This window comes from Muntiacus reevesi, chromosome 3 (genome assembly GCF_963930625.1).
Source record: "Muntiacus reevesi chromosome 3, mMunRee1.1, whole genome shotgun sequence".
Lineage (NCBI taxonomy): Eukaryota > Metazoa > Chordata > Mammalia > Artiodactyla > Cervidae > Muntiacus > Muntiacus reevesi.
In genome coordinates, this window is record NC_089251.1 from 123,811,422 (window position 1) to 123,836,383 (window position 24,962).

Here is a 24,962-nt window from a genome sequence, read left to right on the forward strand (position 1 = left end):
ATTTGACTCATATCCAGAATATATACATTAAACTTTAAAATAAATGAGAGATGGACAACCAAATTTAAAATGAGCAAAAATTGAAATACATTTCCTTTCCTAATTCAGAATTTTTCTCTTAAAAATTTGACTATTTGAGATATTTTCCCTGTCAGTTGAGATATTTGCATATCAGAGATATTCACTTTTCTCATTTTTTATTATATTTACCCAATTCTATTATTTGCCCATTGGCTTTTATTTCTTCTGCCAAAATAAAAATTTAAGTTTTTATGTATTTAAATACTACATTTTTTTCCTTCTATAATATCTGGGATTCCTGTCTTCATTCAGAGAATATCTTAATTAATATTGGATTCCTGTCTTCGTTCAGAGAATATCTTAATTAAACTATCTAATAATGAAACAAATAAACAGTAAAATAGAGTTCAACTAATAAAATCCAAAACCAGTTCTTTGAAGAGACAAATATAATAGATAATCCCCCTCAAGAATTCAATTAAAGAAAAAAAAGAAAGTTAGAAATTCAAGATTCAGAATGGGAAAAGCCTTTGGAGATAAAGAAACAAATTAAATGCCAGTGAAAAGAAGCGAGGGGCTTCCTTCCTTCTTTCCCACCAGGAAGCCATGACCTTCCTGGTAGCTCAGTGGTAAAGAATCTGCTTGCAATACAGGCGACACAGGAGACGTGGGTTTGATCCCTGGGTCAGGAAGATCCCCTGGAAGAGGGCATAGCAACCCACTCCAGTATTCTTGCCCGGGGAAATTCCACGGACAGAGGAGCATGAGAGCTACGGTCCATGGGGTCACCAAGAGTCGGACACGAATGAGGCGACTCAGCACAGCGCAAAACGAAATAAAACACGCAGAACAACGAAGCTAATCTCTTCAGTAAGTTCATGTTATTAATATTATCAAAAAGGAGGCGGAGAATGACTTTAAATGAAAGACTTGAGACATGACAACCAAATCAATGTATCTTCTATGATTAAATTCTGGGCTGAACAAAGTAGCTAAAAAGAAGCAGCGTTTGGGGAACAATTGGAGAAATTTGAATATGAACTGGGTGACAAAAGTTATTAAGAGACTGATTTCAGTGTGTTAAATGATATTGCAGTTATGTGGAAGAACATTTTTACTCTCCGGAGATAAATGCTGAATTATTTAGAAATGTAAGATCATGATTTCTCTAATTGAAAATGGCTAACTAGAGCTGGGAGTTATATGGATGTTCATTGTACTCTTTTGAAATTTTTTTGTGCTGTGCTTACTTCAGTCATGTCCAACTCTTTGTGACCCCATGGACTGTAACCCACCAGGCTCCTCTGTCCATGGGGATTCTCCAGGCAAGAATACCAGAGTGGGTTGCCAGTCCCTTCTCCAGTGAAATTTTTTAGACTTGTTTAAAATCTTCATAATAAATTTTTTTTTTTAAGTCAGTAAGGGGAAATATATATATATATATATGTTAATGCTATAAAGGTCCGTCTAGTCAAGGCTATGGTTTTTCCAGTGGTCATGTATGGATGTGAGAGTTGGACTGTGAAGAAAGCTGAGCGCCAAAGAATTGATGCTTTTGAACTGTGGTGTTGGAGAAGACTCTTGAGAGTCCCTTGGACTGCAAGGAGATCCAACCAGTCCATCCTAAAGGAGATCAGTCCTGGGTGTTCATTGGAAGGACTGATGCTGAAGCTGAAACTCCAGTACTTTGGCCACCTCATGCGAAGAGTTGACTCATTGGAAAAGACCCTGATGCTTGGAGGGATTGGGGGCAGGAGGAGAAGGGGATGACAGAGGATGAGATGGCTGGATGGCATCACCGACTCGATGGACATGAGTTTGAGTAAATTCCAGGAGCTGGTGACGGACAAGGAGGCGTGGTGTGCTGCGGTTCATGGGGTCACAAAGAGTAGGACGTGACTGAGCGACTGAACTGAACTAATGCTATGTGCAATTCTAAAGCAAATGTTTTTAAAACCTGGAAAAATGGATGGTAGTCTTAGAAAAATACAAATTCTTAATAATTAAAAGAAGATGTATAAATCTTGGCTAAACACATTGCTACAGAAAAGATTTGAAAGTGATTATAGATCGCCTACTTAAAAAAATGTCCCAGGACCAGATGGCTCCACAGCTGGATTCTATTCAATCTTTGGAGATCAAATGATCCCAGTGTTTTTTAAATTATCATCAGCCATGGAAAGGGACAGAAGTTGCTCCAATCCACTCTAGGAAACTAAAGTCTTCCTGGCAAAACGTAATGAAGTCACTTCCAGAAAGGAAAAGGTGACCCATCTCAATCATGCAGATAGCTGCATAATTCTCAAAGACATAATAGAAAACAGACTCATTTTTCTGTTGCTCTCTTTAAAAAAAGAAGTAATTAATTTATAATTTGGTAAGTGTGCATGCTCAGTCTCTTCAGTTGTGACCGACTCTTTGTGACCCCATGGACTGTAGCCCGCCAGGCTCCTCTGTCCTCGGGATTCTCCAGGTGTTTGCCTTACCCTCCTCCAGGGGATCTTCCGGAACTAGGGATCAAACTCAAATCTCCTGCACTGCAGGCAGATTCTTTATCCACTGAGACACCTAAGAAGCCCATAATTTGTTATATAAGGTGTATTTCTGTGAGAATAGTGAGTAACCAACATATTGGAGAAGCAAAGGAGGACCCTGAAATGCCTAGAAGAATAAAACAATACAAGGGTTTAATTATGCATGGAAGCAATTGAAAAGTTCCCATTCTATTTTTACTAACCATTTCCTTCTTCCTCATATCAAGGCAAAATCTGCCTCCAAGTAATTTTTACAGATGGAGAAATAAAGGTCCTGGGACATTAATTCCCTAAGGCCAGACTACAAATTAAATCCAAAGCAGGATAGAAAACCCAGTGACTGGTTTTCGTCCAAACTGTTCTTTTCTTTCAAGCATGTGCCTCTCTTTGAGATATGCCCCCAAGGATTCTGGTAGACTTATCGTGCTCTGCATGTGGCATGTGGGCAGAATATACAGCCTGGCAGAGAGTTTCACATTCAAATCATATTAGGGTAAGTGCAATTTTCTTCCAAGGAGCGATCTGTCTTCTAAACACCATAACAAATCCATATCAAATTTAATTCCTTTGCCCATAAACAACACAGAGGCACTCTGCTTTGTCAAATGGCTCTAGCAAGGACTAATAGATGCCCATAAATATCACACCTCTCAAACCATATTTTTCCTGTTGCTTTTTAATACTCCCTTGGCAAAGTGAAGAAAAATGTACCCTATGAAATAGGATTCAGCCAAAAATCCACTGGATAGAAATCCAACTGTTTACTTTTTCTCTTTATATTAGAGAACAAAGAAATGTTTATGGCAAAGTCTTTTTCTTATATTCTTGTTTGCAATTCTGATATACCCACTCCAGGATTCTTGCCTGGAGAATTCCATGGACAGGGAAGGTTGGCAGGCTACAGTCCATGGGGTTGCAAAGAGTCGGACAGAACCAAGTGACTAACGCGCGCGCACACACACACACACACACCAATTATAGTCACTACAGTGTCAGGGTAAGTCACCTACTTCTGCGAAACTCTTTTCCTATGATTAAAAATAGGATAAATGTACTTTTCCCTTAATAGGGAAACAGGAAGGAAGACTTGATAATATCCCAGAATCATTTTAACGTAGATACTTGTATATGCCTTCTCTATTAATTAACAAAATGTTCCTCTTTTAATTTCAATGTTATTAAATTATCTCTCGATTTTATCTTATGGATGATGGGGGCAATAATGTACGCTTCATCTGACTTTTAGAAAGAATGACTTTTAGCATGGCTAAACTTCACCTAGTTTAGGATGAATTATTTTAAAAACAAACAAAATAGTGATTATATTTTGTAAATTATGAAACACTAGGCAAACAAATAGTTAAGGCTTGAGACAGGCTGATGGTCAGGCTGACACCTAGGATGCAATGGACTTGGTATCACTTAGGAAAGGTGCCTTAACCTCATAGAAATTAGTACAAGGGGTATTTATCCTAGCTTCTACAGTCTCTTAGTATCAAAACCTGGACTCACATCAGGTCTTCAGACACCTGGACCAAGACTGATGAAATTTTCACACTATTATATCTCTAGATATAGTAAAGATGGTACCGTTTTCTCATTTATATTTATTACTGATAAAGTGTGTAAAAGCTTTCCTTACTCATAAGACTAGTGTAATCAGCCCTGGACAAAGTCAAGGAGAAGGATGGTAGGAGGGGAGTAATGACAATTTCATTTTCCTAGTTGTAAAGAGCTTCAAAATGTATGAGGACAGGTAATCAGTGCTTTTGTGTGTGTGTGTGTGTGTGTGTGTGTGCGTGCTGAGTCGTGTCTGCCTCTTTGCGACCCCATGGACTGTTGCCCGCCAGGCTCCTCTGTCCATGGAATTCTCCAGGCAAGAATACCAGAATGGGTTTCCATTTTCTAATCCAGCAGATGTTCCTGACCCAGAGATTGAACCCACATCTCCTTTGTCTCCTGCATTCGTGGGTGGATTCATTTACCACTGTGCCACCTAGGAAGCCCAATCAGTGGTTACTGCACCTGAAAAAAACCACTGATGCTTTTGAATAAGAAGGGAGAGTATCTGACCTTTAAAGAAGGAAAGGAGGGAGGGAGGGAGAGGAGGAAGGAAGGAAAAAGCACCAGAAACTCCCATGAGACATTTTTTTTTTCAATCTTAGAGCCATAAGAAAATAAAAGATGTTAATATGGGTCTTATTGGATAGACACCATTTCCAGAATATTACCCCCCACACCCCAACTAGTGTTTTATAAATCAGTTTCTCTATTTGAAATTAAGTTGTTTGAATGTAAAGACCATTTACTTTGCTCTCTGCCCCATGGCTTAGATTGAGATCCTGTCCAAAGTGGATAATTCATAAATGGCTATCAAAAGTGGGGTTATCTCTTTCTGATTAAATGGCTTGATCCAAGCCAACTCAAATAAAAAGGAGAGTTAGAACTTGATAAAATTTGATTGCAGGCTATGTGTTCTACATACTAGAAAATCCAGAACAGTAAAAGCTTGAATTTAAGGTAATTGAAAAAAATTGCCACTTCATGACATTTTTTAACTTTTAAAAATTTTACTGAATCTGTAGTTAATACCCTTTTGTCATTTCAATATTATTTTGTAAAATATTATTTTATTTACTTGTTTGTGAATAGCTTATTATATATGTGATACAAAATCCAACAAACACATAGAGCGTATGGTAATACATATTAACGTGTATATTAATAATATATATTGGCACGCCTGTCCTCCAGCTGTCAAGTTCCCCTTCCCAGAAACAATAACTGTAATCTGTTTCTTGTGCAACTGCCAACATGATGAATTTTAGAACATTTTCATCATCCCCCAAAGAAACTGTGTACCCATTAGCTGTCACTCCCCATTTTCTCCCAACTCCTCCAGTCCTAGGCAGCCACTAATCTACTTTCTGTATCTAGATTTGCTAATCCTGGGCATTTCGTTTAAAAAAGGTATCATAATTGTGTGATCTTTAGTGACTACCTTATTTCATTTAGCATAGTGTTTTCAAGGTTCATCTACGTTGTAGCATATACTAACATTTCATTTTTTTATTGCCAAGGAATATTCCATTGTATGAATATACCACATTTTATACATTCAGTTGGAGTATATTTACATTTTTTTCACTTCTTAGCTATTATGAATAAGACTGCTGTGAACATTCTTGTACAACTTTTTATCTAAATGTATGTCTTCATCTCTCTAGGAGCAGAATTGCTGGGTCCTGTGATAACTCTATGTATACCATTTTGATGAACTGTCAAATTGTTCCAAAGCAGCTGTGCCATTTTATATCTCAACCACCAAAGCACAAGGGTTCCAATTTCCCCACATCTCCCCAACACTTACTATTTTCCATTTTTTCATTATGGTCCTCCTAGTGGGGGTGGCATCTCATTAGGTATCTCGCTGTAACTTTGATTTGCATTTCTCTGATGACTAATGACATTGAGCACTGGCTATTTACATACCCTCTTTGGAGAAATGTATGATCAAATCCTTTGCGGATTCTTCCATTGGGCTATTTTTCTTTGCACATGTAAAACCTCCTCCATTAACAACATCCCCTACCAAGGGAGTACATTTGTTACAATTGATGAACCTACCTCAACACAGCATAATCATCCCAAGCCCACATTTACATAAATTAGGATCTTCATGGCACCTTCATAGATTTGCTTTTACGAAGCATCTTAGCCACGTCTCTCCAGGGAATTGGAAGATGAGTGACAAGCAGAGTGTCAGAGAATCCCAAAGTAGCAAATCTGAAATTATGGTTCTGCAGCAAAGAATGTCTGTGTCTATGCAGACACTCAGCTCTCTGTCCTTGAGAAGAGGGTCTAGCTAAAACATACATGACTGTCAAGGACTAAGGAGAGTGCCAGTGTGTATCATTACTGAAACGCTCTGATGATAAAGGTCACTTACATTTACCCTCCTTTTTGGTGTGACCCATGGAATAAACATCATACAGGGTATGGGTAGGACAAATTGGCATTTGTTCATCAAATCCTCTCACACCAGTGCTCTGGGTAACTATTACTATTCGTAGTAATCAAAGAAGGGTGAGTGACTTTCTGTTACTTGATACAGTTGAAGAATGCGTTGTATGGGTTAATCAGGGTTTTAGAGAAGGTCAGTACCTCACCTGCCATACTGAGGACACATCGTGAGGGATTCTCATTTACACCAGCCTTCCCTTCCCACACACCTTGCTGTCTGTCTCTGCTTTAGGTATGCTGAGCTCTCTGAGAGTGCCAGCCCGTCTAAACCCCTGGGAAAGTCATCCACAAACCAATATTACTATTGGTAATTGCAACAAAATGCAACTCCGGTGTGCCATGCATTGTTCTGAAACCAGGGACAAAGACGAGATGTTTTCCCTTGGGAAACTCAAGTTCATTCCAAAGCGCTCAATGAATTATCTCTCTGAAGAAAATATGCATTTGAAAGCATCACCACAGGGCACACCTGTTAGTGGAGGGTGTGGCTGGAGGGAGTTATTCCCACAGAGATCTTCATATGTCACCACAAGGCAACCACCTACTTTGCTTACACTTAGAGGTAACATATTGGTCCCATATTGGCTACCCATGTGAAAGCATATAACGCCAGACACAGTAGTTATTACACAGGGTATCGGAGAGTCGACTGATGCTTCATATGGAACTTCTCAAGTCTTCCAGAGTCTCTGCCTATCATGATTTCTAGAATGTATCAAAACAATGCCCCATCAGTAACTCTGGCTAATCGAATCCCAGATTTCAGAGAGCTCACCCACCTCCATTTATCAGCCACTTAAGAATTCTTTACACCCAAATGCAACCTTGTGTTAAACCATGTATTGGCGTGGGGAAAACCTCAGGGTCACAGATTTATAAAAAACTGTTGAGGAAACCTAGAATATTTGGAGTGTCGGGTACTTCAGCAGTTGTCAGACTCTTGCAACCCCACAGACGGTAGCCTGCCATGTTCCTCTGTCCATGGAATTTTTCAGGCAAGAATACTGGAGTGAGCTGTCATGCCCTTCTCCAGGGTAGGGCACTGCAGGCGTATTTTTAACCGCTGAGCCACCGGGGAAGCCCAGAGTACTTGGAGTGGCTGTCCCCAATCTCTTCAGACTGGTATCCTAGGGGCTGCGGTGCTCGTCTCCATCCCAGCCCCACATATAGTTGGAGAATCACTCAGGATAAGAATTCTTAGAAGACTTTAATCAGATAGCTGGGAACAACGTGCAGGCCAGATGAATGTGGGGGAAGAGGGGGAGCAGAGAAACAACACAGATATAAGTTCCACCTCCATACCTGACCCCACACTACCTGGTAAAACCACAGTCCACAGTCCGGTCTAGACAACTCACCCCATGTGATTCCACCCCCCTTCCCAGCCTCTTACATCACATTACTCCGACTTACTGGTTTCTAGCTTGTATTATCCGAAACTCCCTTGTTCACAGATTCGTATTCTTTATTAATTTGGTTATTTGCTGCCTCCCACCCCCAACTCAAAAGCCTTATCACCCCCACCGCCTTAAGATGGGGCTGGTAAGCTCCTCTCTTGGTCCCGTTTCCAGAACAAGGTGAACGCACATAGTAGGTGGTTCCTGAATTCTGGCTGAGGCATGAATGAACTAGGGCGCTTATTCCAGGGTCCTAAGTGAGGCGTTTTAGGCAAAGGAAACTTGGAAAGCCTGACGGGGGAGATGCTGCGGAAATCCCAGCCATCAGACCGTTTTTAAGCCTCTGACCTGTCTCCACGGCTGGAAGGGCGAACGGGCTTGGCCCGCGCCCCCTCGCTAGCCCGGGGAAAGTCGGCCAAACCGGCGAACGCGGCCAGAGCGCCAGCCCTGCGAGGAGCCTCCACATGGGGACGAGGGCGGCGGGCAGGCCCCGCCCGGAGCCCCGGGGCGGCGGGCACAGCCCCGGGTGGCCAGCCGAGCCCGGGGGCGGCGCGGGCAGGAGCCGCCCCACGCGCGTCCCGCGGCCCCCGCTCCAGAGGCGCCGCCGCCGGGCCGGGGCCGCTCGCCGAGTTGGCCGCGCGCGCCCGGAGGAGCGCAGAGTTTGGAAAGTCGTCGCGAAGCTTCGGCGGAGAGCAGGGGGTGGGGGAGTGGGGGTGCTAGAGAGAAAAACCCGCCTCTTGCGAGTAGAGCGAGGAAGAGGGGGGGAAAGGCGCCGAGTTCCGCTTCCTGAACGGCGGTGGGTAGAGGAGGTCGGCGCGGGCCAGGCCGGCGGGACGCACACTCCGGGCCCGCGACGGGCGATGGCCGGCGAGCGGACCCGCAGGTTCACCCGGAGCCTTCTGCGACCCGGGCAGGCGGCCGAGCTCCGGCACAGCGCCGCGTCCGCCGCCGCCGTGGCCGTCAGCAGCCGGCAGCAGCAGCGGGTGAGTGCCGCGCGCCCCCCGCGCCTCCCCCGCGCGCCCCGGGCGGCCGGGGACCCGGCTCCCGCAGCCGGGTCTCCGCGAGCCCCTGGGCGCCCCAGCCCCGGCCGCCCCCCGCTTCCCCTCCCCCGCAAGCCCTCCTCCAGCCTCCTCGCCCTGCGCGCCGCCGCACCACCTCCGCGAGGCAGCGATGCCGGCGCCTGGGGACCGAGGGGGCGCGTTTGGGGACCGGGGACACTCCGAGGAGAGACCGCGCGGACCGCAGAAGCGCAGCGTGGGAGAGGATGTGCCTGGGTTGGAGGCGTGGGGGCGGTGAGGAGGTGACGGGAACGCATCGCGAGTCACACCGGTGCTAGGCTGTGGGGTCCCAGAAGCTCGAGCGGTGGGCGAGTCTACGGAGTGGAACCCCTCGGTCCACAGGTCTGCGCGCCCCCTTCTCCCCTGGCGACTGTGCGTCGGAGGGGAGGAGGCGATCCGAGGTCCTCGCCCCGGCTAAAACCTGGGAGTCTCACCTGAACGCTATCGCAGAAACAAATGCACTTCTCACCCACCTCCCTCCACGGGGCAAAACCCCACAAACCGCTTGATGGGACTTCAGAAAGGGCTGAGGGAACCAGACTGGAGGAGACGTGGGTCATTAAGTATCCAGTGGTTTCTGGTATTTTTCTAAGATGTTCGTGGGATTCTCCCGCCAAGATCGCTTTACTGGTTACTTCCTTATTGAAACGCCTTCTAAGAGAGCGGGGTGATTTCCGCGGGAAATCCCTGGGGCAGCCTCCAGCCGTGCTCATCTGATTCCCAAATCATATCCATAGCTTCCCAGAGGCTCAGAAGTTCCAGTAGGTGACACCCTCCAGGGTGGAAATCTCAGGAGGAGAAAAAAAAAATCTACTCTGGTGGGAAAGGGAGACGAGTGGCAACAGCCTTAAAGCAAGACTTGGGTTCAGCAGCCACACTCTTGGCCTCCCTCTCTGGACCGGAATCCCACTTTGTGGCTTCCATTTTCCTTTTTGCCAGGAAATATCATTAGGAATTAAACGGCTTCTTTTAAGACTGTCAAAGAAAGTGTTACTCTTGCCAGTCACCCATGAGGAGGGAGCCAAGGGCTACCCAGAGCCAGTTCCCACAGCCAGGACTTTTCTTTAGAGCCATAGGTCTGGAAGTTAAACAGAACGGAAGCTAATTGCCTGGCAGAGGACTAGGCATCGGATGCCCAAGAGGGTGGTGGTGATTGGAGTGTGAAATGAGTAGGTGGTCATACCTTCTCTCTCTGTCTCCCTTACCACTCACTGGCTGCAGTCTGCAGTTACCCGGAGGGAATTCAAGGCTTAGCAGAAAAAGCGGCTGCCCTGATTTTGATATCAACATGGACATTTTCAAGGCAGGAAGGATAAACCATCAAAAAGAGCATTTTTTTTTCCTAAAAAGAAGTTTCAATTGGAGTAAAAATAGAGATAGTAATATCTTCCAGCATGCCTAGAGAATAATTTTTACTTTGAAATGGTTATTCAGGGTGGTGGCTTTGTCATTCTCTGCCATGTGCCTTAAGATAACTTTATTTTGCTATTAACTCATTTTACCAAATCTCAGTAGTGATCTGGTAGAGAAGTGAAGCGAACTAAGTAGCATTCAATTGGAATAAACAGCCTAAATGCCGTTTTTGATTTGGGTTTTGTTTTCAACTGGGTTCTCCTGGAGTTTTTGTAGCACTTGACTTTCTCTAAAGAATATGTATCCTAGATACTTTTGTATGCAGACGCACACATTATTTCCTCCAAATTTATGTCAGATTTGAAATCCTAGAGAGTCTTGTCAAAATGAATAAGCTCAATGTCTTAAAAAGAGTTGGGGCAAGGGGTGATTCGCTGGCAGAGGCCTCCCTGCCTCCCTCAGCTCACTTCAGCACCGTGGCCAACACTCCTGAACAAGCTTTTGCCAAGACATTTCAAGGGATCTTACACATCTAGTCAGGCAGCTTGGGCAGCGATTTTGGCATCAGGAAGCCATGTGCTTGGCATCCATCCTATCAGTTCACTCTTTTTTTTTTTTCTTTTTTCAAGTGTCACGTTAATTTTTTCATCACTATACTTTAAATCTCCATTGTACAAAGTGACCAGGAAGTGTGCCCCCGTAATTGACCCACCTCTGAGGCTGTATCATTCATACCAGTGTCTTCTTGGGCTTTTTTGATACTAAACACGTTTCTCATTCCAGTGAATTGAGATGGGTTGATTTTCAGGAACTTCGTAAAAAGAAAACAAGGATATTGTACCACCTTTATTTAGTAATTTAATATTTGTTTCTTTCCCAGAAAATAACTACCTCATTGAAGTTAAAAGTTCCAAACATAACTTGTTAATAGTCTTCAAATTTGGCTCAGATTGCCCAAGATGAAAATATTCTGCTAAATACAGATACTTTACAACAGCTTTAACAGTTCATTGTCTATAACACACACCAAGGTTTTTCCTAGACTAATTTTAAGGTGATCCATTAGTATTCCTTATACAGGTGAAAAAATGATCCTCAGTTTTCTTGTTTTTTTATTTTTAATATTAAAGTGGGAAGGGACATTCAATTTGCAAGTCACCACCATCAACTTAAAAAAAAAGTCTAGTCGTCATCAGCAGGTGGAGGTAAACAAGCTGAATTGCGTAACTCCAGGAGGTAGGGCCTTCAGTTTACATTCATGTATACATATGTATGGGCCTTCCCTCATGGCTTCCACAGTAAAGAAACCTTCTGCAATGCAGGAGACCTAGGTTCAATCCCTGGGTTGGGAAGATCCCCTGGAGGAGGGTTTGGCAACTCACTCCAGTATTCTTGCCTGGAGAATCCCCATGGACAGAAGAGCGTGGCAGGCTCCAGTCCATGGGGTTGCAAAGAGTTGGACACAGCTAAACTGCTGAGCACACATACATATGCATAGAAGAATTCAGTGTTCCAACAGAAAAAAGAATTTGTCAAAAATAATTAACTCTCAAAAGGAGACAGGAAGATGATGCATTCTCTGAGTTGGCACCCAAACTCGATGGGATTCTGTGAGGCAGAACATCCCTTTTGAACCTAAGACCCTGTAACTGGACAATCCAGTGAAGATGAGGGCTAGCTTACATCGATCCACTTCCTTAAGACTCTTTGTGTTCCTTCAAGTCCTCAAATCCTAGTTGTCAGGGGAGAAAATGAATAGACTCGGGGAGGAAGATTACAGGCAGCGCACTCCAATACCACAAGTAGAATTGTGTGTATTGGAGCAAGCTGTCATCTATTGAAAAAATATTTGAGAGACGCTAGAAGGTCTTGCTGAAAAAAACCTGTCTCGCTGCTAGATTCATAGAGTACCCTTCATGAAATCTCTCTTTTGGGGGCCAGAATCATCCAGAGTGTTAATAGAGAGATTGCTGTAGACTTTGATAAGGATAATAAGAGGTTATTATAAGAAGAGGTGAGGTTGTCGGACAAGGTTTTGGACTCTGTGTCCTATAAGCTTAATAGAACAGGAAATCTTCAAACTGTGTTTGAATTATGGAAGGATGCTGAATTGAGGGCACTTACTAAGGGGCCTGCTTTTAGGCCAGTTGCTGAGGGAAATAGAGGTGGGTTCCAAGGCAAGCTTGATTTCAGTTTTAACCCAAGACACTGCAGAAGCTCATGTGCAAGCGGACTCCTGGTGAGGACCCACCTTATTCTGCGTTCCTCTTCAAACAATAATGCAATTATCTGCACTCTCAAGTCCATTGCAGCATTTTTCACAACAGCCAGGATATTCCATTGCAATGGATTTGTAATATTCCATTGTGTATGTGGATACCCACAAACACACACACATTATTTAACCTTGTAAAAGAGAGAAATAGGAGGAAGTCCTGCCATTCATGTGATTATATTAAGTGGAATAAGTCAGACACAGACAAATACTGTATGAACTCATTTCTGTGTGGAATCTAAAATGGTAAAACTCACAGATGCAGAGAGAGTAAAACGGTGATTGCTGGAGTGGGGAGAGGAGTGGATGAAGAAACGAGAAGCTGGTCATCCAAGGGTACAGACTGGTCAGTTCTGCATGTTAAATGAGTTCTGGAGCTCCAGTGTACAACATGGTGACAGTAGTTGAAAATACTGTTTTGTACACTTGTCATGTACTCAGAGGGAAGATCTTACCTCTTCCCAGCACACACACACATACAAGATGGTGACTATGTAGAGGTGATGGAGAAGTCATTTCATTTCATTGTGGTGATCGTTTCATAATCTTTACATACATCACACTGTCAAATTGTGCTCCTTGAGTATATACAGTTTTTGTTTGTCAAAGACATCTCAATGACGTTGTCTGAAAGAAAAAAGGAGTAAGAACAATGAAGAACAGTTAGGAGCAAAATATACATTTTGAAAAAGTATATATTTCCTCCTTAGTTATCCTGAGATTATTTTTCATAGAAAACAAGTGAATCACAATGCAGAAGCCAGTCTCAGGATCAAGTGAAGCTGAAGTATTTTCCTGAACCCCCCATTTATGGTAGTCCAACAAAGCAAGCTTCTCTAGGCAGAATCTCAGTTCAAAAATGATTAGGAATATTTTTCCCATGTCAGGACTAGAATCTCTTATTGTTTTGGTTGAATATACCTACTATGTTGGCCTCAAAGTTGTAATGCCATTAATTAGAGATTCTTTTTTGATAAGAAGTTCTTCCTTTAAAATGTATAAGGGGATTTTTACTTTCACATGAATTAGTTCATTTAGATAGCTTTCTACTGTTCCTTAAGGGCTTCCCTGGTGGCTCAGATGGTAAAGAATCAGTCTGCAATGCAGGAAACCAGGGTTCGATCCCTGGGTCAGGAAGATCCCCTGGAGAAGATAATGGCAACCCACTCTAGTATTCTTGTCTGGAGAATTCCACGGACAGAAGAGCCTGGCTGGCTACAGTGCAAATTGTTGGACACAACAGAGTGACTAACACACACTGTTCATTAATTATAAACAAGATTGGTGCTTTTTTATCCATATATGTTCTATATGATAGCAATTCAAAAGAAAAAGATTAATTTCTGTTAACATCGCATCAGATCTGTCACTTTGAGAGATAGTACTCTTATGTGTGGAACGTGATTGGTCAGAGTAATGGAAGGCTGAGTAACAGAGAGGGTAAGGACTGGCTAGGTAAGAGCCTGGCTAGGGTCAGATGGTGGGAAGGAAGTACAGAGTCTGGTGGAGGTTTGTGCGTGACTGCGTGTTAAGTCACTTGAATCATGTCCGACTCTTTGTGACCCATGGACTGTAGCCCGCCAGGCTCCTCTGTCCACGGGATTCTCCAGGCCAGAATACTGGAGTGGGCTGCTGTGCCCTCCTCCAGGGATCTTCCCGATCAAGGGATCAAACTCAAGTCTCTTATGTCTCCTGCATTGGCAGGCGGGTTCTTTACCACTAGCGGCACCTGGGAAGCCCTGGTGGTTATCAAAAACCAAATAATCATTTGCTCAGTTCTTGCTTAAAGTCTTTTATGTGGTTCCTCGATGGGAACATATCAGTTTATTTATATGTATTCTTTAGGACCTTTATTCTGTCATTACATAGAAATTTCTTTGCACCTCATGCTTGAATTGTATCCAAATTTATTAACTTCTTTTTTTTAAAGAGGGAACATCCTGCCAGAAGAGATTGTACTTAATCAGTATGTTTTGTCCCTCCCCATCCAGCCAGAAAGGCCAAGTGGTAAAGAATGGACAACATTAATTCAGTAATCTCCCAGATTCCACATCCAAACTTTGGTTTGATGCTTCCTAACTTCCTCTGTTCCCCAGTGATACTCCTTTTGATATTTTAGAGAGCTTTGAATAAGAAGCAGAACCTTTGACCTACTGAAGATCTCTGATTGAGAAGCAGTGAATATGTAACTGTGTTTACAGGGGCAGGAGGAATTCTTAGAAGGAAGAAACTCCCCTCTAAACTTGGTGATATTTAGGTAGTTGAGAATAGGAAGGGTTTTAAGAAACTGAGTGGGAGATACTAGAGTTTCTGAAAAATCCCATGCTGGGAGTGAGAGTCAGTGAAAAGATGCAGGAAATGATAGTGAAGGAAAATGAAGCACTTGTTTTACTGTCAGTGTCTAGAATGAAAGCAGTATGCAAAGCACAAGCCTGTTTGTTTGGCATTCCCTGCATCCTTGCTTTGTTTTCGTTTTTCTCCACAGGATTCTTCACAACAAGGGTGTTTACATTTTAGCAGAAATCACAGGCTTTAGCAGAAATTCCAGTCCCACGTTTGTAGTCTCAAATGAGGAAAGTCCCTTGCCTGGTGAAGACGTCAACCCGAACTTAGCTGACAAGATCAAGGTTGAATGTTTTTGACTTCTCAAGGGCATTGCACAAGGAGCAACAGTGGGCTCTAGCAAACTTCTACATGGGTCAAAAAATGAAAGAATGAATAAACATGCTTACCTGTCTTCTTCTTTACAACCTTCTTCTCTAAGGCCTAACATTAAAAAAAAGAGCAGTCATAAACGTTACATAATAAGCCATTTGTTGAGAACCTCCAGAATGCCTGACACAGCATTACGTGTTTTATTTAATTCTCAGAGCAATCCTATGAGGAAGTCATTATAGTTACAGATTACACAGGAGGCCACTGAGACACGTAGGGTTAATAGATTGCTCTGAGTTAAGTAACTGACATGGAGCCTCTTTTGCATCCTGGATAACAACCAGTTTTGTAGCTGCTCCCAATAGCATCTCTAAGTTGGAAGACACAGGACGCTGACTTCGCCTTCTAATGGGCAGCGCAACCTAAAGAAGAACTCTGTCCTTCCCTCTGGCTTTGCAGAGCACCCACGAGTGTTCCCTTGTGTTTTCCTCTGAGGTTAAAAGCCACAGCAGAGGCTGTTCCAGTTACCTGTATTAATAATAGACCCTCCCAAGGCAACCAGAGCTCAGTTATTAAATCCTTAAAATATGAACTCCGTCATCTCCATGCCATCTATCTGGCAAAGCCATAAACAAATTGTGAAAGAGGGTGGGGTTACTTGTTCTCACGTCCTCTTCTCTCCCAGGACGGGCTGCTTCTCCATTCTCGATCATTTCACACACTCCTGCAGGTGCCTGAAATTTTCCAGTGTATCGTGCATCCTTGATGATGCATATTTCCATTTGACTAGGTTGGGCTGAGAGTCTTTTCTCACATGCTGTCTTGTTCGAAGGAGTGATTCTAAGTGTCTTACAAAGATTGATGTAAGACCGCAACAACCCAAAATATAGTAAAGGGGAAAAAAATCAATACTAGCAACAACAACAAAAAGCCAGGTTAGGAAAGGTGCGTGTAGTCAGGAGTAGGTTAGTGAAGTAGGATCAGTATATGAAACGTATAACCATAGTCTTGCTAAAGGCACATCCTGGCGACCAAGTCAAAGAGGAAAATATGATGATTCGACATGAGATTAAGAGAGCGTTGAGATAAAAGAAAATAATTCGCTCTAGACATGGTCAAGTTTTTTTCTTTTAATCTTCAAATAAGCACTTTATTATCAAATAGTTCAACATCAGAACAAGATTTCTAATTCCATAAGAAGTTTCTTCACATAGTATCATATTGTGAAATACGTTAGGGGTCTGACACTAAAGCCTACATCCCGTTCCAGTTTCTCATGTGTAGTTGGGTAACTTGGTCTATAAAGTATAAATTCATCTCATTCTTAGTAGTGCTTAGACATGGTCAGCTTTAACTGAACTGAGAGTCTGAAAATTTCTGTAATCGTTCACAAAGGACATTACCATGCCGTGATGGATCGTCATTCCTTAGAATGTGGTCCAGGGCCAACAGCATTGGCATCGCCTGGATGTTAGAAATGCAGAATCCCTAGCCCCATACTTGACCTATTGGATCAGAATATGAATTTTAACAAGATCCTCTGGTGATTTGTCAGCACACTGAAGTTTGAGAAATGCACACACACACAGCTACAGGTTTAGACTATTTTTGCAATGTATTGTCAGGTAAAGGCAATTGTCTGAGGGTCTAGTATAGTGCAGACCTATTATAACTCTTTGAAAGAGTCTCTCGAGGCAAAGATAAAGATCAGACCACCTAGGGATGAAAATGAGATTGATTCATTGCTAAGTGACTTTAGAGAAGTCCCTTGCTTATTTGCATTCTGTTTGCTTCTCTAGCAAATTACTAGCGTAATTGTAGAGTGAGATTAAGGAAAACTCTCTACAACATACATGACAGAGTTGTGATTGGAGTCTATGAAAGTTCTCACCTTGATTACAACACCAAAGATGGGTCCCAGGGTGAGGCCAGGGTCACCCAACTCACCAGAAAATTTGAAAGCAAAATCACTCCAACTCAGGTAAGACTTGCAATGGTGATTCCTTATTGGGTTTTTTTTTTTTTTATGTTGCCATCATACTGAAACTTTTAGTTATTTGAAAATAAATGGTTATATCAGAAAATCTGACTGCTGGAATCAGAAAAGGATGAACCTTTTTTTCTTTCAGTCATTGATTCTCACAAAAAAAGATTTTTCTTGTTCGCAGTTGAATGTCCTAAGGATGGGATTCCAAGGAGTTAAAGCCCTTGATATCTCCACAGGTTGCAACAAATGTGGTCCAGGAGCCCTGTGCTTGCTGTCCTTCACCACCGTCTTGAGAGACCCTTTCCTCCTCACGACTGTCCAAGTTGAATTTCCTTCATGCACTTTGAACAACTTGGCCAACTTGGGATGTGGTATAGGAAATATCAGAACCTATTGAGACTGGAGACCAGAATTCCAGCCCTGTCTCTGGGACTCTTTGCGGAGTCCCTTCCCTTTTTGGAGTCTCGGTTTCCCCATCTGTGAAATTAGGGGACTAGAGAGAGCCCTTACATTTGCCGTGTCTCTGCCCTGGAGTTCTCACGGCTGCTTCTCATCCCTTGGGTTCTCGGCTGTCACCCACTCAGGAAATTCATCCTGAATTCCCAAATGCAAGCATCTTCTCCAGCCTCCTTCTACTGGAGACGTCTCTGACCCATTGCTGTGCTTCACTTTCCTCATTCTTGTTTCTCTTTCCCAACATTTCTGTCTTCATATAAGTGCCATTGAGAGAAACTTGTCTGTTTCACTACTTTTAGACTATATTTATTATATGAAAATGGCTTCCCCAGTGGCTCAGTTGGTAAAGAGTCTGTCTGCAATGCGGTAGACCCAGGTTTGATCCCTGAGTGGGGAGGATCCCCTGGAGAAGGAAATGGCAACCCCTCAAGTATTCTTGCCTGGAGAATTCCAGAGAGAGAGGAGCCTGGTGGACCGCAGTTCATAGGGTCACAAAGAGTCAGACATGACTGACTAACACTTTCACTTTATATTATGAAAATAAGGAGAGGGAAGGCTCCCTTCCCACTGCAAATGAGCATTTAAGGAAAGTCAGGAAAGTGGGCTGGGTGTGTACCAGTGAGGGATCACAGTGGAATTGTGACTTCAAAACCAGGTTGTCAGTATCTGCTAAGAATGTTCCTTGAGTCATCTTCTTCACAGTCTACTTGGCAAGTGATGAAAATGCAATTATATAGAAATATAGTGACCACATCGTACATGGTAGGTTCTTGACTTGAATAGTCTCTTTCAATCCTCATGACAACCGTGTGGGGAAGAATTGGTGTTCTTATTGTATAGATGAGGAAAGAGATGCCTGGAGATCAGAAGCTTGCCCCAGATCTGGTAAATGACTGGTAAGTGATGAATCCAGGAGTCACATGCAGGCAGCCTGACTCTGGGTCAGCATTCACCACGATAACTCCGTTCTGCAGATCGGCAGGCAGGCAAGCAGATCTCATTAAACATGCCGTTAGCATCCATGCGAGAGAGCAGAGAGAGAAAGGAAGCCTCAGAGTACCAGCCATAGGAAGAGGTTTTGAAAAAGAGTTTCTGAACGAGAGAAGGGCTGGGGTTACTTTTGCTCTGATGAACGAGTTTTCATTTATGACCTCTCAGCAGAGTCGGATACTGAGAGTGAAACCACCTCTGGACACTGTCAGTGCCGCCCCTTCCCAAGAACAGGACTGGCATGGAGTATGTTAAACTTTGCAAACAGTGGTTCCTTCATCTGTTGAAAGGGGCATCATTTGATTCTTCTCCTTCTATGGAAATACATTTCTGGCAAGATAAGCATAGAGTAGTTGGATTGCAGCATGACATCTGTTACTTTGTCTTTTGTGGTCTTGATTTTAATGTTCATGTTTACAAAGGAGAGGGTTTTTTTTTTTTCCTCCCCACTGAAATGAGATTTGTTCGCCTCTTGTCATTCGCAAGCAGAGTCAGTGGGCTGGAAAAAAAAGAAATGCTTGTGTTTGCTGGACTCGACATGCTGACCTACATTAAATGATGTAGAAATAATAAAATTTAATGAATGTGACCAAGTTAGTGGCAATAGAGCAAAACACTTGTCTTTGAAAACATTAATATTTTGCAATTGGATTTTGGTGGGAATGTCTGCCTCTGAGAATAGCAGAATTAATGGACCCAGATCATCAAAAGTTCCTTTAATTGTCCTGCTAAGTGTGAGAATAGTCACTTTTCCTAATTCAATTTCAGCATAACTCCCTCTCCTGATATATAAAAGTGGGGAAGCGAGTCAGTTCTTTATGTTAAACACCCAAATGGCAGAGTTTAATAACAGGAGATGGAGGAGAGTCTATTGAAAAAGGTGAAACCATTTATGATGACCACAGTGAGCTTTTCTTCATGTAATTATTTTAGTAATCACAATCTAAATGACTCATTAAGGCTGTCAAAATGACCAGTGCTACTTGGGCTTTCAGATCACACATTCTATAAACAGAACACAGGCCTGAACATCTGACTTGGCAAACAAGCAGACAAAAAACTTGACAAAATGCACTATTCAATGAAATATGATAATTAAGTTATTTTTGAACACTCGTTGTTTATTTGATTAGCTCTTAAAAGTCCCTTTCTCATACTCTTCAGAAGGAGAAAATGGGAATTAACTATAGCTGAGTAACCTTCACAAAAATGAAAGTGCTATCAGAGCTTAGTAACTTTTTCAAAGAAGAAAATTCAAACCTGGAGAACTAATATTTAAAATCATTTACGTTCATTTTTTTTACCTTATTTTAAAATCAAACATTTATTCAAAAGAGGATTTTATTTTCCAATGTAAAGTGTTCCATTTTGATTTAAAGTATGTCTACCTACATAGCTATAAAACTTCCCTGTGAAACTGCCAGTAATAAAATTTATTGGCATACCCATATGCACAGATAAGACTCTTCTAGGACCTTTCTGAGTGCTAACAGGGAAGGTTCATTTATTAACTTCCATTTTTTGAAGTCAAAAGCCATTATGTGGTTACTAGTCAATCAATTTGAAAAATGTATCTTTTTATCATTAGGAAGCAGTGGTTTCCAGGCTGTGTAACCTTGACTGTGGCTTTAAGCTTCTTTGGGTTTCAGTTTCCTTGTCTTTAAAATTAGAATGTTGGACAGTAGGAGCTTTAAAGATGCCTTAGTTCTACAGATGTAGGGGATTATTCTTCTTCTTAAGATGTTGAATAGAGGATTCATTGTTTTCATTTTAACAACAGTATTATTGATTAAAATAGCTGATTTTAGCAACTGAAGAAATGACTCCAAATGACCTACAACCAAAGTTGTATTTCAGAGATGAAAATGATAACATAAAGTGGTTATTTGAGGATATGATGAAGGGAAGAGCTGTTTATACACAGAGGACGGGGCTAGTAGCATCTGAATTGGCAGACGGACAGGCATCAGTGACTGAGGCAGGCAAGACACACTCCTCTGATCCTGTAAAGGCTCAGAAGCTAGCATGTCAACTCGTTTTCCGTTTTCTGTTCCTGCAGAGAACAAAGATAGGCTCCATCTGCTTTAGGATCATTTCTCTGGTTCCCATGTCCAGTCTTGGTAGCAGCTCTCTGGCTTCACATCTGTCCCAGGCTCCTTTTAGCACCCACGTGACTACCACATAGACCAGGGTGGGGGGAGTTTGAGCCATCCCTCCACGCTCCACGCCTTCTCTTTGCCATCAAAAAGCAGCCAGAACCTCTCTTTTTCCTGTTTCATCCCTGTCACCTCTTTCTTCCACCTGAGAAAGGTAATATGGGCTGTCCCTGCCCTGGTGTGATTGCCGAGGTATTGAAAAGACAGCAAAGTTTGTCCTTCCCAGATCACTCTCTTAACAACCTAAACCCTAACGAGGTCTAGCCTATTTCATTCAGCAGTTAGAAGTCAACCTTAAAGACACAAGATGGTCATTGACTTGAATTCATGCCAAAGTGTAAATCCATTTCCCAGCAGGTATAGCTCAGACAGTAAAGAATCTGCCTGCAATGCGGTAAACTTGGGTTCAATCCCTGAGTCAGGAAGATCCCCTGGAGAAGGGAATGGCAACCCACTCCAGTATTCTTGCCTGGAGAATTTCATGGACAGAGGAGCCTGGCCAGCTAGAGTCCATGGGGTCGCAAAGAGTCAGACACGGCTGAGCGACTAACATTTCACTTTTTTTTTTCATACCTTGGAAAGAGGCTTTAGGGGAAAAGGGCATAAGAATTCCAGGCTTGTACCAGAAGTAATGGCCCTTCCTTTATTGGTAACTGGTTGTCTGATCTCTGGCATGTAAGTACATGACAAATGTCCAGTTGCCTTCCCTGAACCAGGAGAGTGAAGTATGGTTTTGCCTTTGAGTTCCCAAAACCCTGAGATACTTTCCAGGATAAGCTCCGTGGTTATTGTTTCTATATTCCCAGGATAGCAAGGTGTCTGGCATATATACAGTAAGTGTTTACTAAATGTTTGTTAAATGTAAGAGAGAATGCCCCCCATGGAGATGGCAGAAGTACAGGTTAGGTTTGTGAAAGGGAACCTAAGTGCCTGGTTTGCAGTGAAGAAATTCTCAGGTGTGTTTGAGAAGAAATACTTTGGCAATAAAATACAGGCATGTGGTATCTGCTGATAGTCACAAATTGAATTGACATAAGCTGAACAGACTTGAGGTGCTTCCCAAGTGGCTCTAGTGGTAAAGAGCCTGCCTGCCAATGCTGGAGAGATAAGAGACAGGATTTGATCCCTGGGTTCAATCCCTGGGCCAGGAAGATCCCCTGGAAGAGGACATGGCAACCCACTCCAGTATTCTTGCCTGGAGAATCCCATGGACAGAGAAGCCTGGCGGGCTACAGTCCATAGGGTCGCAAAGAGTGGGTCACAACTGAAGTGATTTAGCATGCACGCACTAATGGAATTGAATTCAAGATTCTCACCAAAGGCTATTTGAAGATTTTAAAAAAAAAGAAATTAGAATGTCCGTTGGTGTGAGTAGATGCTCTGGGCTAGGAAAGGCTCACCCAGCAGTTGTGCAGGCTCTTTCGATACCAGCTCCTCCCCCGAGGGCACCCTGGTGACACGCACAGAGCTCACTCTTTGGCCAGGGGTGTCGTCTTCATTTCTTCAGATGCTGTTAGCTGCCACGAGACGGGGACAGAATAAAACTCTGGGTATGTTGCAGAAAATGATTGATTAAAATGCAGGAAGTGTGGGCGATGAGTTTTGACAGCAGTCCGATCCCAGTCCCGTGATGGAGTGCGGTTTGTTTTCAAGGAAACTCATCGTAAATCAGCAGAGCTATAGAATTTTATCAGTGAATGTGAGTGCTATTTTAGCTCTTTAGAGCTCCGCTTCTTCTCTTTAGGTCAAGGAACATTCCTGACGCTGTTTCCGAGGGTTGTAATAACTGTGCTCTGTATTTTCTTTTTAATTCCAATTTTCATTGAGTAGTCTCTTTTTACAGCTCTGCTTTGAAAACTTTTATTAAGTTAATAACTCAAAATATAAAAAATAATGGGGGAAAAAAACAATTTCTTCTTTTTGTTTTGCGCCACCCACTGGTAACGAGTTTCAGTGTGTTTATTTGAAACATTTGTCTGCTCACAAAAATATTCTTTGACACACGTTTAAGTTAGTGTTGACTATTTAAATGTTTAATGTGTGATTCAAGCTAAATTTTGTCCTGAGAATCCTTTCTTCTGGGTGTGTATGTATAGCAACGCCACATGAAATGTATGTTGGGAATAAAAAAAGAGAAATTGCGCTACATTTCTTGGTGTCCCATCATCACAAACAGTTAGACCTAGAGGAACACTTAGTCTAAAATAGATCAGGAAGTTGATTCACAGGGAGGTTTAAGTGGACATGGTCAGGGTGACAGAGCATGGTTGATGGTCTCAAACCCACTGCTTTTTCTCCCTCAGCCCAAGGCACCATCAGCAGACAGAAGTATAATTTAATGTCATAAAATGAAAGTCTAGAATTTTACTCATATTTCCATGGGATTTTCTTGTAAAAGTGAATAAGCCTTAAACCCAATAGAACACTGCTTTCAAAGGAGTTTAAACAGTGAACATGCACTTAACCTGAGTGTGCACACGTGGCTTACTTCCTAAACTTGTGACATGGGTGTTCCCTGTTGCTGCTGAGACTCTGTGACCTGTGTTTGGCAGCGGGTTGAAGTTGTGTGCCTCTGATTTGTGAGTGCAGAGAAGGGTGTGGTTGTGTCTTTGGGCTTGTGTCACTCCTGGAAGCTGACAACGATGCGTTTTGTCACCACCTGGAGTGATCTGAATGGTGACTTGTGACAGTCCGGGTCTCTGTGGCTTTATGGAGACACCAACCCTATCGCTAGATTCCTAAAGCTGCCATGACAAAATTGTTACAGACTTGTGCTTAAAGAACACAGATGTATTATCTCCCTGCAGTGTGGGTAGGAGGACTTCCCCAGTGGCTCAGATGGTTCAGAAACTGCCTGTCATGCAGCAGACGCAGGTTCAATCCCTAGTTTGGGAAGATCTCCTGGAGGAGGGCATGGCAACCCACTCCAGTATTCTTGCCTAGAGAATCCCATGAACAGAGGAGCCTGAAGGCTACAGTGCATGGGGTTGCAGAGTTGGACACGTGTCAGCAGCTAACACACACATACACACACAGACGTACACACAACAGCATGGGTAGGATGTCCACAGAGGTCTCACCAGGCTAAAAGCAAGTTATCCAAAGGGCCGCATCTTTTTCCACAGACTGGAGGGCAAAAGTGTTTCCTGCTCATTCAGGAGGTTGGCAGCATTTCTTGTGACTGTAGGGTCAAGGTTTTCTTGCTGGCTGTAAACTGAGGGTCATTTCCAGCTCCTAGAGGCCAGCACATTCCTTGACCATGGCCCCTTCAAGTCCAGCAATGGTGGATTAAGTCCTGCACATACCACATCTCTCTGACTCATTCTTCTGTTTTCTTTCTTGCTGTGAAGGACTCGTGTGATTACTTTGAGCCCCTCGGATAATGTAGGATTGCCTTGATCACATTTGCAAAGTCCCCTTTTCTAGGAAAATTGGCACATTCCTGGGTTCTGGGGTTGTTGTTCAGTAGCTCAGTTTTGTCCAAGCCTTTGTGACTGCATGAACTGCAGCACGCCAGGCTTCCCTGTCCTTCACCATCTCCCGGAGCTTGCTCAGACTCATATCCTGTGAGTCAGTGATGCCATCCAACCATCTCATCTTCTCTTGTCCCCTTCTCCTCCTGCCTTCAATCTTTCCCAGCATCAAGGTCTTAGGAGGTAGACATCTTTGCGAAGCCTATCACAAATGCGTTTAGAAGAATCATTAAAAGGACACATTTCTCCCCAAGTACTGTTTTTTGATCCTAACACAAAGATGATGAAACAGTGTTTTGTAAAAGACTTCACCTCCAGACACGGACCTTTTCTATTTGAATGTTATTGGTTAGATAATAAACCATAGCTTTTCTCCTTGTAAAATAAGGAAATGCAAAATTCTCACGAGGGTCAAATGATACCATGCCTTAGAGGTTTTAAAGCTACCTTCATGTGCATTGCTGTAATTGTCATCCATCTATTGTGCATCACCGTAATCGTCATCCATCTAAGGAAACATTGCTCATTTGTCTTTGTGCTCATCTGCGTAGGAACAGGCATCTTGGAATGAGGATCTCTGTGAC

General features: G+C 42.9%; 1 protein-coding gene across 2 annotated transcripts in view; it reads left to right on the top strand.

Annotated features, from left to right (window-relative positions):
* The first annotated feature begins 8,829 nt into the window (after positions 1-8,829).
* DOCK10 (dedicator of cytokinesis 10) overlaps positions 8,830-24,962 on the top strand; it is a 295,733-nt gene continuing 279,600 nt past the window's right edge. For both annotated transcript variants that reach the window (XM_065930453.1, XM_065930455.1), the window contains exon 1: positions 8,830-8,958. In XM_065930453.1, coding sequence (XP_065786525.1) covers positions 8,836-8,958 — 123 coding nt within the window. In that variant the 5' untranslated portion in view covers positions 8,830-8,835. The remainder of the gene's footprint in view (positions 8,959-24,962) is intronic.